The 18,704-nt window shown below is 44.6% G+C and overlaps 1 protein-coding gene across 1 annotated transcript in view; it reads right to left on the bottom strand.

The window, feature by feature from the left end:
• Positions 1–562: 562 nt before the first annotated feature.
• LOC126162164 (uncharacterized) overlaps positions 563–18,704 on the bottom strand; it is a 78,869-nt gene continuing 60,727 nt past the window's right edge. Inside the window, exon 3 of the mRNA XM_049918479.1 lies at positions 563–692. Coding sequence (XP_049774436.1) covers positions 651–692 — 42 coding nt within the window. The 3' untranslated portion in view covers positions 563–650. The remainder of the gene's footprint in view (positions 693–18,704) is intronic.

Raw genomic sequence — 18,704 nt, 5'->3', positions numbered from 1 at the left:
CTGTTCCCAGTAGCTGTAACTGCTATTCATCAACACACATGCCAAGTAAAAAAATACATTTTATTGATTCCTGTCATGTTGCAATTTAGGGGAAGTATTACTTTTACTTGCAAAGATGTTACAGGCCACTGACAACGTTTTACTGAATAAAAACTGACAGCTTATTAGTCTCAGACAAAATTAGTTTTAAGTACACTGAAAAAATTGAGACTAAACAGTGAGAAACTTGCATACCAAATAAGTCAGTACTGAAAACACAGATTCAAAGAATATTGTCTATTTTATCTTAATTTTAAGGCTGTAACCGAGATTCTTCTGTTAGACAATTAAATGAATCTCAGTTTGCTTAATGCACAGTGTCATGCTCTTAATTTGCCTATTTTAATTACAATAAAAACAAACACATAATAAGAATAAAAATAAAAAGAACGAGACATATTTTACACTACATTGCATAATTATCACAGTCCAGTCTTTAAAATTTACTAAATATCACAGCAGTCAATGCTTCAAACCATGTAAGTTGTACTATAAGAATAAAAAGAACGAGACATATTTTACACTACATTACATAATTATCACAGTCCAGTCTTTAAAATTTACTAAATATCACAGCAGTCAATGCTTCAAACCATGTAAGTACAACAAAGTTATTGAGTTGCTGGTTTCCTGCATAAAGGGCACTCTTTCTTCTGAAACAAAGAAATTACGTAATTTTAATGTGATTATGTCTCGAGAAACACACTCAGGTTGTCAGGAACACACACACACACACACACACACACACACACACACACACACACACACACACACACACACACAAGATTGCAGTCTCAGGCAACTGAAACCACACAGCACCCATTTGCCAGTCCAATGATCAGGTCTTTAGAATGGAGTTAAAATCTACTGAGCATTAATCATTTGTAGGTAGCAGTGCACAAATTCATCCTTTTACAGTGATACATGCTGCCTGGTTAATCAATAATCATTATGTATCTCACACACTATGAAGAGTACAAGCAGATGAACTGATGGGCACTCACGTACCCAACATCCCATACGTCTGGTTTGGAACGACCTGGGACAGAACCCCATGTGCTCCCTTAACAGATACATGTTTATTTCTGTCGGGTTTTACATAGATGTATTAACCTTATCCTGCAAAAATAGGTGTAAGGATTTGAGGACAGACTCAAGATCCTGCTGGATTCCTGGAATGGGGTCACTGTGGCAGGATTTTTAGGTGGATGAATCTGACACCTGACAGGTGGTCCTTGCAGTTCAAAACCGTGGTGGAGCCTCTGTACCTAAGTAGGATAAGGTCAGAATCAGTTTTTAGATGCTGGAGGGATTTGGGGAATGATTGTGAGGCTAGGTTCAAGGTTAAGAACTTCTGGACAGTTAACAGGGGGAGATCTGGGGGCAGTGGGTGTGGATCACAGTTGGGTCGAGGAGTGAACAGTCAGGCAAGGTTCATCATTGTCTGGTTGAGTCCGATTGGTAGGTTTGGTGGCGAAGAAGTGTTCCCACTGTAGAGACCGGGACAAGAAGAGAAGGTGTTTAACAAGTCCTGCATGCTATAATTTGGGTGTGGAGCTGAAGGTGAAGCCTTTGGAAAGGACTGATATTTCTGTGGGGCTAAGGCTTTTGGAGGAACAGTGTGCCAGTGTTTGTAAGAAGCGTGGTAAAACTGTTGAAATTTGTAGTCTGGTAGTGAGCCCTTGAACTCCTGTGTTGGGTGCAGGACAAAATAATTTTGGTGTGTAAAGATGGCAAACAAAGGATACATGAACTCTACAAAAATACTGAAGTGTTGTGGGTTTACTAATAAATCAACTAAGTCTACAAACCATTACATTAATGAACATACTAAGGGCTTAGTGACTTCAGTAACAATGGTAATTTTGTAGAGCACACTAAGCATAATAAAATACCACTAGGCAGTAATCTGTCTTCAACAAACCACGACCACATGACTGAATGTAATTACCCAAGAAAGCTTGTGATTCTTGCGGACAGTCATGGACATGGGATCTGACTCACGTAAACAGAAACTCACAGGGAACAGATTTTGTTGAGCATTGGACATCCCTTTCTGAAATAAGAAAGGATGTTCATTCAGAGAAAATCACTTGGTTGCAGAAGTATTTCACTGAATTGTTTGGAGGCTTAAATGAAATATACAGGAATGAAACACTAGCAGCCTGTATGAACTAAATCATTGTTTAAGTTATCCGAGAGAGAGGCATGTGAACTTTTTACACTGTCTTACATCCTTGCTCACTTGTGAGTACTAAAGTGTTGCAAATGAACATCTTCCGCATACATGTGAACTCTAGTATGCTGGTATCAGTAGGGTTAGTGAAAGATTTAATATTACGCATTATTCTATGTCACTGGAAATTTAACAAAAGCTAATCTAAATAATCACATGGAATCCTTTACAGTGAATAGAGAAGTGACACTACAAAATGTACAAGGCAATATGATGAACATGAATGCCCACATTCCAGCTTATTGCTACTTTTAATATGCAGTGCCTGTAAATAAGAAATCTTATTGTAGCCTTATCTTGTCAAAGTATAGAATTCACAGGGCAGCAAACAATGAACAAGTGGCTGAACTGGTAACTACACTGCTAAAGTGCAGGTAAATCAGACAGGACCCTTCACAAGCCTCTTCAATGCTGTCACAGTACCAGTCTGCCTAGCTGTTCCAGGTGTTTTTCATAGGGATTATGATTCATTTGCTGTTAGGATGTCAATGTTAGTACTTACTTTGTTTTGTGCCAACCAGGAGGAATAGTGTTCTTCAGAGAGCAGGCTGTGACAAGGTATTACAGACAGTAAGAAAGTATTAACTGGGAAGTAAGTTACCACAGTCTTAGAGATCTTTAACTAAATATTTATATTCTGTGGGTAACAGCATTAGTTAGCCGATGATCAGATTACATCAATTGATTTCGGAGTACGAAGTCACCATCTCCTACAGTAGAATTAATAGCCAATGTGAAAGAGCCACTTTGTGCAAGATTGCTTCACATTTCAACTGTTATATCTTTTCAGACAAACTTTGATAATTTACTATTTTACAGTTGATTTGGTACCCAATAAATTATTGAACAGTGTGTTCAGTGACGCCATGAGAGAATTTATGCACTCTAGGGAAACATGGGTACACATTCTCAGTAAAAATGAAGTACGAGGGGCATTTGAAAAGTCTGTGCAAAGTCCAAGAGATGGCATCACTGGCATGTATCAAGGTAAGGTTTAGGTAGTAGCATCTTTGGAAAGAATGCACACCAAGTTCCAGCCATATTGGTCTATTTCTGTGTGTTTGGCATTCGTGTGAATCAAGGAAGTGGAATGATTGTAAGAAAATGGACGAAAAAGAATTTTGTGTGGTGATTACACATTACTTTATGAAAGGCAAAACACCCCAGGAGACCAAAGAGAAGCTTGATAAACATTACAGTAACTCTGTGCCTTTGATTAGAACAGTTTACAAGTGGTTTCAAAATTTTTGGAGTGGCCATATGTGCACAAGTGATGCTGAACGTTCTGGACACCCTGTAGAGGTTAAGACTCTACAAATCATAGATAAAATTCACGATATGGTGATGGATGACAGAAGAGTTAAGGTGTGTGAGATTGCTAGTGCTGTGGGCATATCAAATGAATGTGTACATAATATTTTGCATATACATTTGGACACGAGAGAGCTATCCACAAGATTGCTCACACTTGGCCAAAAACTGAATTGTGTGAAGTGTTTAAAGGATGGTTTTCAGCTGTTCAGGAAGAATCCGCATGACTTTTAACAATGCTTTATCACCGAGGATGAAACATGGATACATTACTATACTACTGAGTAGTAAACAACAATCTAAACAATGGGTTACCAAGGGAGAATCTGCACCAAAAGGAAGAGCATTCCTTCGGCCGGAAAGGCTACAGCGACTCTTGGGATTCACAAGGGATAATCCTCATCGATTATCTGAAAAAGGATCGAACTAGTACAGGTGAATATTATTCATTGTTATTGGACTCTTTGAAAACAGAGCTGCAAGAAAAATGCTGGTAATTTGACCACAAAAATGTTGTATCATGACAATGCACCAGCACACACCTCAGCAATTGTCTCAAAATTAATGGAAATAAGATTCCAGCTCATTTGACATCCCCTATTCTCCAGACTTGGCTCATTGACAACTATTTGTTCCCCAATGTGTCCCACCAGCCATTTCTTCAAAGATTTTATTTAAACAAGGAGGTGATTGCAGCAACTAAAAGCTATTTTGCAGACTTGTACAACTCCTATTATTTGTAAGGGAACAACAAATTAGAACAGCACTGACGAAGTGCAAGTCTAAAAGGAGACTATGTTGAAAAATAAAGGTTTTCCGAAAAAAATTTATTTTTGCACAGACTTAAAACACCCCTCGTAAATACAGGAATTTGACAGCTTCCAGAACTTTTATATGTATTATTTTCATGTATCATTTCCAATGAAAAATAGGATTAACCCTTAGCTGTATTTGTGAAGTAATTTATTACCACACATGACACTTGTTTACAGTTATATTACTGTTTCAATGTTACTACTCCCCTTCAACGTGATCTTAATACTGGCTGTGCTTTTCCATTGTGCAGGTACATGCTAACCACCAATGACAATATCTTTGGGCACGTACCAGTTGGGGGTCAAAATTTACGGTACAAAGTTGTCAGTTTTCTTATTTCTCACCAGAATTTGATTGTAGTCCTTTTAGACAGAATGGGGTGACATCCTGAATGATAAAATTTTGGTGTTATTGGGAACTAATGAAGATTGAGTCAATGGACACACCAGGCCATTTTCAATTGGAGAGGAGTTACTAGTGACAAACAGAATTATCTGGTCATGAAACTGATAATGGAATAGAGGCTGAAGAGGAGTCAGCCGAAGAGCATGATTACGAAGAGAACCAAGAAACAGTAAGACAATCTGGCTATTTTCACAGAAAAAGTTCCAAATAAGAATAGGAAGAGGGTGCCTCAAGATTTTTTTGAAACAACTCAGCATGCCATTGATCTTAGCAAATATGAAAGACACAAATTCCAGAAATTTTGTTAGGGACATTGAGATTGCAATGGGTGAAGTTCTTTGCAAAAATTCTGAAAACAATAGGGTCAACAAATCTGCAGTTTAAGTCCAAGCACAACCCAGCCAGCCAAAAGTCAGGAGTCACAATGCCACAAATGCCCAATCTCGAAGACACACAAGATACGAAAACATACTGTAAAGGTGAAATATGTGCAAAATGTGTTCTATCAACATAAGGGTATGTCTTACTATGATGAACAGAAAGTGCTTAGTTCATGTGTTCATGTACTTCTGCCATTATTTATTGCTAGTCGATTGTTATCTGAACTCTAAAGAGGTTTCTGAACATTGTTGATGTAAATTTTTGTTTTTAAGTTAATTCCAGAAACTCTGGACAAGGCAATGTTAATGCAAGAGTTTATTGTTGCTTGGATAATTTTTTTTATAAAGTGATTTTTCATAAATAGAAATCTTTCCTTTATTGAGTCTTTAACAGTAGTTTAGAGAACAATAGAAGTAAATAAGTTTTAGATGGTTTTCATTTTTGGGATTGAAAACTACCCATAAAGTTAATAACATTAGTTGAAGTAGTGAATTTAGTTAAGAGCTAAGTTATGAATGTTCAATTACAGAAAGTACCTTTCAACAGAAAGAAAAAATCTCCACTCGTCAAACAGTACTACACTTTATTTAGGAATTACAGAAAGGAATGCAACAAATATTCAACAAATTGATAAGAGAAGACAAATGAGTTAATGGAATATATTCAGAGTACAGGAAAGACAAGCTGCCTAAGTTTATCAGAGCAGTTACCAAACTGATATTTATTAGTCAAAAAATTGATAATAAATAACAGGTTTAGAACCAAAAGAGCAAGGAAGCCAAAAATTTAATGTATCTTAGTAACAGAAAAATGAGTTAATCGAAAATTGCTATACCGAGAAACCTTCCTTCCAAACTGATGAAGCCACACAGACAGATGACATGAAGTCACTCAGAAACTAATATTCAGATAAGATTCACAGTGTACGAGATTAGGTATTTCAAAGATCTTTTGCAAGAGAAGCACTAATGTACATTGTGAACCCATATTTGTCAACAAGAATGTTCTGCAACAGCTTCAAAACAACTGAAATAGCTCCACTATTTAAAAAAGGGACTTATAATCCAGTACCCCAACACTGGTTCTTCAAAATAACCATTCTAGAATAATCTAGACAGCTACTTTACAAAAAATTCAGCATCACAAAATCAGAATCAGATTTAATAAATTCAAGTCTATAAGAGCTATGTTCGTGCTTTTAGAAGCAATTAGTCACTGGATGACCAATTACTAATGGCACTTTTTTCAATTTGTCGAAGTATTTGACAAGGTACAATGATATTATTCACAAGTTAGCTCAAAAAGGTGTCCGATCCCAAATCAGTGGATAATGTCTTATTCAGATGACCTGCAACTAATGGTGATATCAAAGAAAATGTTATTAAAACAAGAACACATTTATCTGGCAAATCAATTAAGTATGATGTATCACAGCACCTGTTAGTAGGAACCTCTTATTCATTGGACTGACATGACAAAAAAATTCAGCTCTATTTGCAGATAGAAGCATTTTAATTATAGCTCAGGATAAGATTTCTACAGCATCAACAGTCTACAATGTCCAATTACTGGATGGTTTCAACAAAATGTAATAAATTAAGACAAAAACTTGACGAGTTTCCAGTGTTTTCCAGTTCTAGAAGAGATTTTTATACAATACAATGCCTTGACCACCTTTGTAACTGAATGGTTAGCATTGCTACCTTTAGTGTGGAAGGACCTGGTCTTCACTGCCAGGAAATGACTTTTTCCTGTTGTCTACAACTGGTTCCACTTAAATACTAAGTTTAATGAGCAGCTGCTCAAGCAGAGAAGTAGTACCATCAAGTGGATTCACCTACTGGTAATAAAAGCAGGACAGAGTGGCAACATGGTGATAACATGTATGAAGATCACAGCTTTCTCCTCATACTGCCTTGTACACAGCAATCCGCAAGTAGGGACAGGCCTAAAGCCTGATCCATGAGTTGTGTTTATGTTTTACCATGCCTTGACAATGCATTACAGAAATCGGTCACCAAGACTAAAGTTCTACAAATATGACTACAAAATAATTTGAAATATGATTTAAGTGAAACCTCTCAACAAAGGTTTCAAAAACCTGTTACAGTTTTCAAGTGTTTAGCCAAGCCAGATCAACAGTTATTCAGACATTTTAGATACATTACTAACTTATACACTAATCTTCAAGGGGAAACTGACACTAACTGGATTACAGAACTGGGGAACTGACTAAAACAGCCATGACAAGAAACAATTTGAAAGTCAATATGTTTCCGTCTGTAACAGAATTTTGATCAGAGTATTTCACCAATCACACATTCAGCAGATTACCTAGTGACTTAAAACAATAGCAACAATTTTTTTAAACATAACCTTAAGTAAATTAAAATTCTCTATTTGTCTGCTTGTTGCAGTCAAATGATGCACTCAAGTTTTCAACAGTAAGCACCAACAGGTGTTCAATGTGTGGAGTAACTTCCTAGTGAACAGAAGCAGTCCTGTTGCAAGGTTCTGTGTGTAAACCGACAAGTACAAATGTGGCAATTTATTCCCTCATGCTCAATATTATTTTCTGCAAAAACTAGGAGCTATAATAATTAACCTTAGCATTATTAAGGGGGGGGCAAAGAACTGCCAACAGTAATTGTTTAATTTGTTAAATATATCTGTTTGTTGGAGTGAAGAAGCAAGAATTTAGGAAGCTGTAGAAAAATATTTAGAGTATGTGCTGTCACAGTTTTATAATTTTTGTGAATTATTTAAATCTGCCTATTATATTTAAGTGCAGGCAGCACAGTAAGTTTTGCCCCCTTCATGAAGTTTGATAAAATTGATGAAATGTTTGTGAAATACTACATACCAAGTGCAGATCTAACAATCGATGGAATGCTCTCCCTACTTCGAGGAAGAGTCCCTTTAAGGTCTTTCATAAAGACAAGCCTGGGAAGTATGGCATATTGATTAGGATGTTGTCAGATGCACACACCCAGTATGTTCATAAAATTTTCTGGTTCCAAATGAACAGTATGATGGCGACAGAAGAGTAACAAATGACTTTGCGGCCAAAAACTGGACGCTGTGGGCTAGAGCCCATGACTGCGCCTTGTGGATGGTTCCCTGTAGGCACCACTCACCAACACCAGTACTGGTGGAGCAGTACAAAATACTGAGCCATCTGCATACAGATAAGGTGAGAGACAGCCCTACAGCTGCCACTAGATCATTAACAGCAACTGAAAATAGGGATACTTCTCAATACACAGCCCTGTGTGACCCAACCCATTCTCCTGGATATTGGCTGGGGGGAGGGGGGGGGGGGGGGGAGGCACCAACTTTGACACAGGAAATGCAAAGCGAAGGAAAATTTTGGATAAAAATCTTGAGTGGGCCTCAGAGCCCACTCATGAAATGTGGCAAGGATATGTAATCGCCAGGTGGTGTCATATGCTTTTCATAAATCAAAGAAGACAGCAACCAATTGTTAGCATCCGGAAAAGGCTGTTCGGATGGCAAACTCAAGGGACACAAGATTACCAGTGGTAGAGCGACCCTGGTGGAAGCTGTTCCGACATGGAGCCAGTAGGCCACGTGAGTCCAGCACCCAACCCAACCACCAACACACCATACATTCCAGCAGCTTACAAAGAATGTTTGTGAGGCTGACGGGCCGATAGCTATCCACATCAAGCGGGTTGTTACTGGGTTTAAGCATCTGAATGATGGTGCTCTCCTGCCATTGCGATGGAGAGATGCCATCACAACAGATCCTGTTGAAGATGACAAGGAGAGGTCGCTTGTAGTCAGATGAGAGACGTTTAACCATCTGACCGTGGATCCGATCTGTCCTAGGAGCTGTGTCGCAGCAATGTGCAAGGGCACTGAGGAGCTCCCACTCTGTAAATGTGGTGTTATAGGGTTCACTGTGACAAGTAGTGAATGAGAGGACTCATTTCCATCCGCCATTTGAGGGTGCAAAATGGCTGGGGGTTTGTTCTCCGAGGCAGTGCTCAGCAAAGTGCTTGGAATCACTTTTGCATTAGTAGGTAACATGCCATTGATAATGCCAGAGACACAGGTCTGGGTCTAGTACCCAAAAAGACGTCCAATCTTCGTCTAGACTTGGGAAGGTGAAGTATGGCACCCAATGGTCGAGACTTACCTCTCCCAACACTCCTGCTTCCATCTTTTGATAAGCTGGTGAACACAGGCATGGAGCCATTTAAAGGCTATGAGGTGCTCCAGGGAAGGGTGCCACTTATGCCACTCTAGAGCTTGCCAATGCTGCTTAATTGGCTCAGTGACTTCCAGCGACCACCAAGGTACCGCCTTAAACTGGAGGCACCCTAAAGAGTGGGTTCTTTTTTCTGCCGCAGTAACATTTGTTGTCACCTGCTCAACTATCGCACTGATGTTACCGTGTGGGACAGAGCCAATGGTGACTGCAAAGATAAAGTTTCCCAGTCTGCCCTCTTTAAAGCCCATCTGGACAGGCATCCATGGGCCTGACACTGGGGCAGTTTTTTCTTTTTTTGTTTTGGTTTTAGGGCACAAAACTGCTATGGTCATTAGCGCCCGGTCCGTGACTTAAACAGTAAAAAACCGAAAATGGAAATCAGCAGCAATGGGAACGAAAGTCATAAAATTGGAGAAACTAAAAGCAGAACAAAGGCTTAAAAATCTCTACAGAAAGGGGTTGGTTGTCCCCAAAAAAGCTTCAAATGACTGACGTCATTTCATTGGCACTAATAAATTCGAGAACACGATCGGCTGAGTGCGTGTCATCTGCTAAAATCAACGATATATCAGGCGACAGCTGTAGACGGGAGCGTAACACATTAAAATAGGGGCACTCAAAAGGTGTCTTACCGTCCACAGCTGAGAGCAGTGGGGACAGAGTGGGGGAGGATCACCGCTTAAAAGATGTCGATGGCTAAAAAGACAGTGCCATATCCGGAGTCTAGTTAAAATTACCTCCTCCCGACGATGCGTTAGGGAGGAAGAGGTCCAAGCACAAGGAAGAGCTTTCACGTCCCGCAATTTATTATGGTAAGTGTCGACCAATGTGTGTGCCATAAAAGAACACCACGACGACATAAAACGCTCCATAGATCGGCGAAGGGAATCAATTGAATAGCTGGCCGGAGAAGAGAGACTGCAGCCTTGGCCGCAATGTCGGCCGCCTCATTTCCACAGATACCAATGTGTCCCGGGATCCAGAGGAACGCCACCGAGACACCCCCAAGTGGAGCAAGCGCAGACAGTCCTGAATCCGGTGGACCAGAGGGTGCACAGGGTAAAGAGCTTGGAGACTGAGGAGAGAGCTGAGAGAATCTGAGCAGATAACGTACTGTATCCGCTGATGGCGGCGGATGTAGTGGACAGCCTGGAGAACAGCGTGAAGCTCCGCAGTATAAACCGAACATTGGTCGGGAAGCCGAAAGCGATTTGGGGTGTCGCCAACAATATAGGCACTCCCTACACCTAATGATGTTTTCGAGCCGTCGGTGTAAATAAATGCGGCGTCCCTCATTTGTGCACATAGAGCAGCAAATGCCCGACGATAAATATGTGTAGGGGTACCATCCTTGGGAAATTGACAAAAGTCACGGAGCAGGCAGATCCGGGGACGGAGCCAAGGCGGTGCTGTACCCCAAGTTGTCAAGAAGGTTTTAGGAAAGCGGAAGGAAAGAGAATGGAGCAGTTGACGGAAGCGGACTCCCGGGGGTAGTAGGGAGGAGGAGCGGCCTGCATACCCTACATCAAAGGAGGCGTCGAAAAATATGTCATGGGCTGGATTAGCAGGCATGGAAGACAGATGGCTGGCATAACGACTCAGGAGGACTGCTCGCCGATTGGACAGCGGAGGTTCAGCAGTCTCAGCATAAAGGCTTTCCACAGGGCTAGTGTAAAAAGCTCCAGACACTAAACGTAATCCACGGTGGTGGATAGAATCGAGACGCCGAAGAATAGACGGACGAGCAGAGGAGTAGACTGCTTCCATAATCCAATTTCGAGCGCACTAAGGCGCGATAGAGGCGGAGAAGGACCACTCTGTCCGCTCCCCAGGAGGTACCATTCAGGACACGGAGGGTGTTAAGTGATCGCAGACAGCGAGCCGAAAGATACGAATTGTGGGAGGACCAGCACAGTTTTCTGTCAAACGTAAGACCCAAGAATTTAGCGACGTCTGAAAACGGACGGTTGACAGGACCTAGATGTAAGGAGGGCGGAAGAAACTCCTTACGTCGCCAAAAATTGACACAAACGGTCTTACTGGGTGAGAAACGGAAGCCAGTTTCGATGCTCCACGAGTGGAGGCGATCGAGACATCCTTGAAGACGTCGTTCAAGAAGGCTGGTCCGTTGAGAGCTGTAGTAGATCGCAAAATCGTCCACAAAGAGGGAGCCCGAGACATCATGAGGGAGACAATCCATAATTGGATTTATGGCGATGGCAAACAGTACAACACTCAGCACGGAACCCTGGGGTACCCCGTTTTCTTGGGAGAAAGTACGGGAGAGAGTAGTGTTCACCCGCACCCTAAATGTGCGCTCTGCCATAAATTCGCGAAGAAAAAGGGGCAGCCGGCCTCGAAACCCCAAGAGAACAGTGTGCGGAGGATGCCTGTCCTCCAACAGGTATCGTATGCTCTCTCCAGATCAAAAAATATTGCTACCGTTTGGCGTTTCCGGAGAAAATTGTTCATGATGTAAGTGGAGAGAGCAACAAGATGGTCAACTGCAGAACGATGCTTTCGGAATCCGCATTGGGCAGGTGTTACACTGCGGGATTCCAGCCACCAAGCTAAACGGTAATTCACCATACGCTCCAAAACCTTACAGACACTACTCGTGATAGAAATGGGACGATAGCTAGAGGGGAGATGTTTGTCCTTTCCAGGTTTCGGAACGGGAACGACAATAGCTTCCCGCCACCGTCTGGGAAAGGTACTGTCGGTCCAAATTCGATTATAAAGGCGAAGGAGGTAACGCAGACTATGGGTTGATAAATGCAGCAACATCTGGACATGGATTCCATCCGGTCCTGGGGCGGAGGAGCGAGAAGAAGAGAGGGCATGTTGGAGTTCCCGCATGGAGAAAACAGTATTGTAGCTTTCGTGATTTGGAGAGGAGAAAGCAAGATGTCGCACTTCTGCTGCACGTTTCTTCGGGAGAAACGCTGGCGGGTAATTTGAAGAGCTCGAAATCTCAGCAAAGTGCTGACCCAACGAGTTAGAAATTGCGACGGGGTCCACTAAGTTATCATGCGCGACAGTGAGCCCAGAGACCGGGGAGAAACTAGGCGCGCCTGAGAACCGTCGAAGCCGACTCCGAACTTCCGAGGAGGGAGTGAAGGTGTTAAATGAGCTAATAAAGAATTTCCAGCTTGCCTTCTTGCTATCGCGGATGACACGACGGCATCGCGCACGGAGCTGCTTATAGCGGATACAGTTGGCCAAAGTAGGATGGTGACGGAAATTGCGTAGAGCACGTCACCGCTCACGTAGTGCGTCACGGCATGCCTCGTTCCACCAAGGAACTGGGGGGCGCCGGGGCAATTCCGAGGTGCGTGGTATTGAACGTTCCGCAGCTGTAAGAATAACGTCGGTAATATGTGTGACCTCATCGTCGACGCTGGGAAAGCGACGGTCATCGAATGTCGCAAGAGACGAAAAAAGTGTCCAATCGGCTTGGGCAAATTTCCAGCGTCGCGAGCGCATATATGGCAGTGGAGACTGCAGTCTAAGGACACATGGAAAGTGGTCACTCGAGTGTGTATCATCAAGGGCGAACCATTCGAAGCGCCGAGCTAGCGGAACAGTACCGACCGCAAGGTCCAAATGAGATAAATTTGTCGTGGAGGCAGACAAAAATGTGGGGACCCCAGTGTTGAGGCAAACTAGACCCGCTTGGTGGAAGACGTCTAGCAATAGAGAGCCACGTGGACAAGGATGAGGAGATCCCCAAAGCGGGTGGTGGGCATTGAAGTCCCCAACCAGCAAATAGGGGGGTGGAAGCTGACCAAGAAGATGAAGGAGATCAGCTCGTGCCATTGGTGTGGATGATGGAATGTATACAGTACAAAGAGAGAACGTGTATCCAGAAAGGGAAAGACGGACGGCGACAGCTTGGAAGGAACTGTTTAAGGGGATTGGGTGATAATGGAGAGTATCATGGAGAAGAATCATGAGTCCTCCATGGGCTGGAGTGCCTTCAACAGAGGGGAGGTCATATCGGACGGACTGAAAGTGAGGGAGAACAAAGCGGTCATGGGGACGCAGCTTTGTTTCCTGAAGACAGAAGATGACCGGCGAGTAGGAGCGTAAGAGGACCGACAATTCATCCCGATTGGCTCGAATGCCGCGGATATTCCAGTGGATAATGGACATGGGGTGAAAAGAAAATGGAGGAATGTGACCAAAGTTTCTGTCAACTCAAAGACTGCTCGGAGCTAGCAACCGACAGCATGGAATGGCATTCAGCCGAAGGCAGAAGATCCTGATCCATAGGTTGGTCAGGAGCAGTCCCTGCCACCAGCGATCAGCCGGTTGACCGGCCACCAGCAGTGCGCCTCGGCGACACAGAAGATGGCCGAGGGCGATTTCCGCCAGGTGGTGCTGTAGAGGGGGCACGCCTTGGCGGAGAAGGAGAGGAACTGGGTTTCTTTGTAGCCTTCTTGGAAGAATGTTGTTTAGATGAAGGAGGAACCGATGGTTGTGAAGTTGCGGCACGTAAAAACTCTTCACGAGTATGCTCTTTTTTTCGAAGACTTGGCGTCCGACTTTTGGGCTCGAGATGTAGCAGAACCCGACGAAGGGTGAGCCATAGAGTGGGCAGGCGAAAGTGGTGAGGTTGATCGAGCGATCTTTGCGCTGGCCGATCTGACGACCGTGGTACTAAAGGTGAGGTCGCAAGTCTGCGTGGCCGCCTCCTTTGTTGGCCGAGGAGAAGCAAGGACAGTGCTGTATTTTCCTGTCTGAGGCACGGTGGGCTTGCGACTGGCGAATAATTTTCGAGCAGCAAAGGTCGACACCTTTTCCTTCACCCTTATTTCCTGGATGAGCTTCTCGTCCTTAAAAACGGGGCAATCTCGAGAGGAAGCAGCGTGGTCACCCATACAGTTGATGCAGTGAGGGGATGGAGGTGGACAAGCACTCTCATGGGTATCCTTGCCACATGTAACACATTTGGCCGGATTGGAACAGGACTGGCTGGTGTGATTGAACCGCTGACACCGATAGCAACGCGTAGTGTTTGGGACGTAAGGGCGAACGGAAATTCTCATAGCCTGCTTTGATTTTCGATGGGAGTTGAACTTTGTCAAATGTCAAGAAGACAGTGCGGGTTGGAATGATGTTCGTGTCAACCCGTTTCATTACTCTATGAACTGCCGTTACGCCCTGGTCAGACAGATAGTGCTGAATTTCTTCGTCAGACAATCCATCGAGGGAGCGTGTATAAACGACTCCACGCGAGGAATTTAAAGTGTGGTGCGCTTCAACCCGGACAGGGAAGGTGTGGAGCAGTGAAGTACGCAGCAATTTTGGTGCCTGGAGGGCACTGACTGTTTCTAACAAGGTGCCATTCCGTAATCTGGAACAAGACTCTACAGGACCTGCAATTGCATCGACACCCTTCGGAATAATGAAAGGGTTGACCGTGGAGAAGTCGTGACCGTCAGACCGAGAAATAACAAGGAACTGTGGCAACGATGGAAGAACCGTCTGTGGCTGAGACTCAGTGAACTTACGCTTGTGAGCAGACATAGTGGAAGGTGAGGAAACCATTGCAGAAGAATCCCCCATGATTACCGGCGTCTCCGATGGTGCGCTCCTCCCTTGTGGGGGCCCCCTCTGAGGGCACTCCCGCCTTAGGTGATAGTTCACACCTCAGGTCACACCTCCCGACAAACGGACGGAGGGACCAATCGGCACTTTCGGAAGGTATCAGCTCGGGTAATCACCCCTCCCTGGGCCTGACCGTTACCAGGGGGTACGTACGTGTCCTACCTGTCTACCCGGGGCGGGGAATTACGTGTTACCCCGTCACCGGCTACGCACAAAAATGCGTGGGTCGGCCTTCAGACATGCACAGGGACGAAGAAAGATTAAGGGAAAGAAAAGAAGAGAGGTCTCAAACGCCGCAGCGGAGAAAAGGGTAAAGAGAAGAGGTAAGGAAAAGAGGACAAAGGAAGGAAGAAGACATACAAGCAAAGAATGCGAAGAATGCGTTACATTTTCGAGCGTCGATCTCCGGACGTAGGCACAAACCATACTCCCAGATGGGGAGAAAGGGAAGGAAAGAGCCAGAGGTGAGGGGAGGAGGGGCAAAGATGGGGGACGGGGAAGGATGCGGGAAGGGAAGGTATGCAGCCCGGAAAGGACGGAAGGCCACATAAGCTCGGGGTCCCGTGCTCGCTACGCACGTATCCACAAAAGAGTTGTGGACCCCCTGGGGGGGGACACCGGGGCAGTGACAGGAAGATGGGAAAGTGGTCACCACCACACAGGTCGCCATGTGCTCTCCAGTGGATAGATGGGAGAAGTCTTCGGCTGCAAATGGATAAGTCAATGGCCGAGTAACTACCATGAGCCACACTGAAATGTGCAGCAGCCCCAGTATTTAAGAGGCAGAGGTAGAACAGACAGTAAAGTTTCGACATCTCTGCCTTGGCCAGTAAGCACAGTGCTACCCACAAAGCTTTATGGGCATTAAAATGTCCCGAAAGTAGGAAAGGTGTAAGGAGTTCATCAATCAGTACAGCTAATACATTCGTGGAAACTGCACCATCTGGAGTAAGATACACACTGCAGACAGTTATTTCCTCTGTCATTCTGACAGCCACAGCTTCAAGAGGGGTTTGAAAGGGCACAGTTTCATTACGGACCTAGTTTAGGACAAACAAATTCTACCCGACACTATTATAGTCGCTATGGTTCCTGTAATATCCCTTATAGCTGCAGAGGGCAGGGGTCTGCATTTTTGGGAACCAGGTTTCCTGGAGAGCAATGTAGAAAGCAGGTGTAGAGCTTAACAGTTGCCGTAGCTCAGCCAGGTGGTTGAAAAAACTGCTGCAATTCCACTGGAGGATAATGTGATTGCGAGGCTGGGAATGCATGGAACATTCAATGAGGCAGTTTATGCCTCAGGGTCACCTGCCGCCACTGACATTTTCTGAGTAGTCTATATCCACTGTGTCAGGGTCCAGCAAGATAAAGGTCCTCAGCAGATGCCCGAATCTCCACATTATCCCCTGGCAGCTTGTATGTAGCAGTGGTGTGGGTGCCACTGCAATCTCCTTGGTCTTAGGGGTCTTTTTGGACTTTTATGACTGCTCCTTGGGTTTCTATGGCTGGGAGGGCTTCACTGATTCCGTCTCCAGGACTGAGGATGAGAATGAAGCCCTATGACCAGCTGCCTTTGGACACTTCAGCCACTGGCGGGCGTGATCTTTCCCATTAGCAGAAATCTGGGAAGGGAGTGACTCAAGGGACCCTTTCCTGGCGGTAGGAGCTGAGGAAGACTTACGCTTCTCCGGCTGAGAAGTGGGGATTGGTATCCCCTCATGGTTGGGAGGAGGGGGCAGTGCTCCTGAGGTAGGTAGGTAGGTTGGCTGGCTGGTTTGTTGGTTTAAAGGTGGGAGAAGGGACCAAACTGTGAGGTCATCGGTCCCTTGTTCCTAATAAAACAATACCACAAGTGAGAGAATAGAACTGACTAAACATAACAACGGAAAGAAAGGAAAAGCCACAAGAACAAAGGGAAGGCAACTAACACTAAAAGGAACAAAAGGGGACAAGAAAACAGCAGAGAGACTGTAGAAACAGAAGACAGTAAAACATGAAAGCAAATTACCGTGACTGGCCAACCACGAGAAAAAAAGGGGATAGCCAGCCACTCTGCAACACATTAAAACCTACACCCTAAAAGCACTAGGGTGGAGGGCATGGAGGGACAAAGGACATGCACTAAAACCTACATAGAAGTATAAAACCCACTCTCACAGATAAAACGTAAAACTAAAGCTGCTGTGGAGGCATTGTCGCCCAACACCGAAGGCATGGTGCTGAGAAAGTTAAAAGTCTGCTGCATAGTGGCAGAAAGTTGGGAGTCCAGCAAGAGGTGAATGGCTCATTCGAGAGCCACAGTGACACTGAGGTGGGTCTTCGTGACTGAGTAGGTAACGATGTGTTAGCCACTTATGGCCAATGCAGAGCCAGCAGGGGACAACTGATTCCCTGTGAGAGGCCTGCATGGAAGACAAACACATTCCTAGTCTCTTTAATGACACAGAGTTTGTTGTGCGTGCTGTTATGCCATTCCGTCTCCCAAAGCCAGAAAACCCTGCAGTGTAAGACAGAACCAGGTCAGCTTCTGAGATGCCTATCTCCGGAAGCCGTTTCCGCGTTGCCTGTGGGCAAGTTTGTTGCCGGGTATTCCAATGTGTCCTGGGCTCCACACAAACACCACGGAATGGCGGGGTTGTTCCAGGGCATAGATTGACTTGTGAATGGATGCTACCAGAGTGTGGTGTGGGTAGCACTGGTCAGTAGCTTGTAGGCTGCTCAATGAGTCAGTACACAGGAGAAATGACTCACCAGGTCATGAGTAGATGTACTCAAGAGCACGAGATATGGCCACCAGCTCTGCAGTGGAAACATTGCAGCCAACTGGCAAGGATTGCTGCTCAATGTGTCCTCCACGAAAATACTGAAAGCCTACGTGACCATCAGCCATTGTGCCGTCTGTGTAAACCATTTCAGAGCCCCGGAACCAGTCAAGAATCTAGAGGAAGTGGCAGTGGGAAGTGGCAAGGCTAACGGAGTCTTTAGGGATATGCAAAAGGTTCAGACAAAGCTGCAGCCAAGGCATACACCATGGAGGTGTACGTGAATTGACCACAAGTAGAGGTGGTAAAGGGAAGGACTCTAGTTTTGAGAGAAGGGACCACACACTAACCATTATCATTAGCCCTGATCTGGGCCGCCAATGCGGGAGATTGACTGCCATGGGTGGGGAAAATGAGAAATTTCGATGCTCAGGGGGAACTATGAACGTGTGCTGCATAACTGGTGAGCAGTTGCACATGTCTGATATACAATGGAAGGACACCAGCCTCCACCAATTCGCTGGTCATGCACTCGTCCTAAGAGCCATCACTAATTGAACCCCACAATGGTGCACAGGGTCAAGTAAATGCAATGCTGAAGGCTCTGCTGAACCATAAACCACACTCCCTTAGTGAATTCGGGATCAGACAAGGGCTCTGTAGAGCTGGAGAAGCGTACAGCGATCTGCACCCCAATTTGTGTTGCTCAGGCAATAGAGGGCATTGAGGTGCTGCCAGAACATCTGCTTATGGCCGCGGTCGGGCGCTTCCGCAAGAAGTTATTCATAATGAAGGTCGACAAGGTAACCAGATGGTCCACAGCAGAGCGGCGCCTACGAAATCCACATTGTACATTGGTAAGTAGGCGTCGAGACTCGAGCAGCCAAACCAATCGAGAGTTAAC

Source organism: Schistocerca cancellata, chromosome 1 (assembly GCF_023864275.1).
Source record: "Schistocerca cancellata isolate TAMUIC-IGC-003103 chromosome 1, iqSchCanc2.1, whole genome shotgun sequence".
In the NCBI taxonomy this organism is placed as follows: Eukaryota; Metazoa; Arthropoda; class Insecta; order Orthoptera; family Acrididae; genus Schistocerca; species Schistocerca cancellata.
The sequence above is the reverse complement of the archived record's forward strand: the minus strand, read 5'-3'. Positions and strand labels throughout refer to the sequence as shown.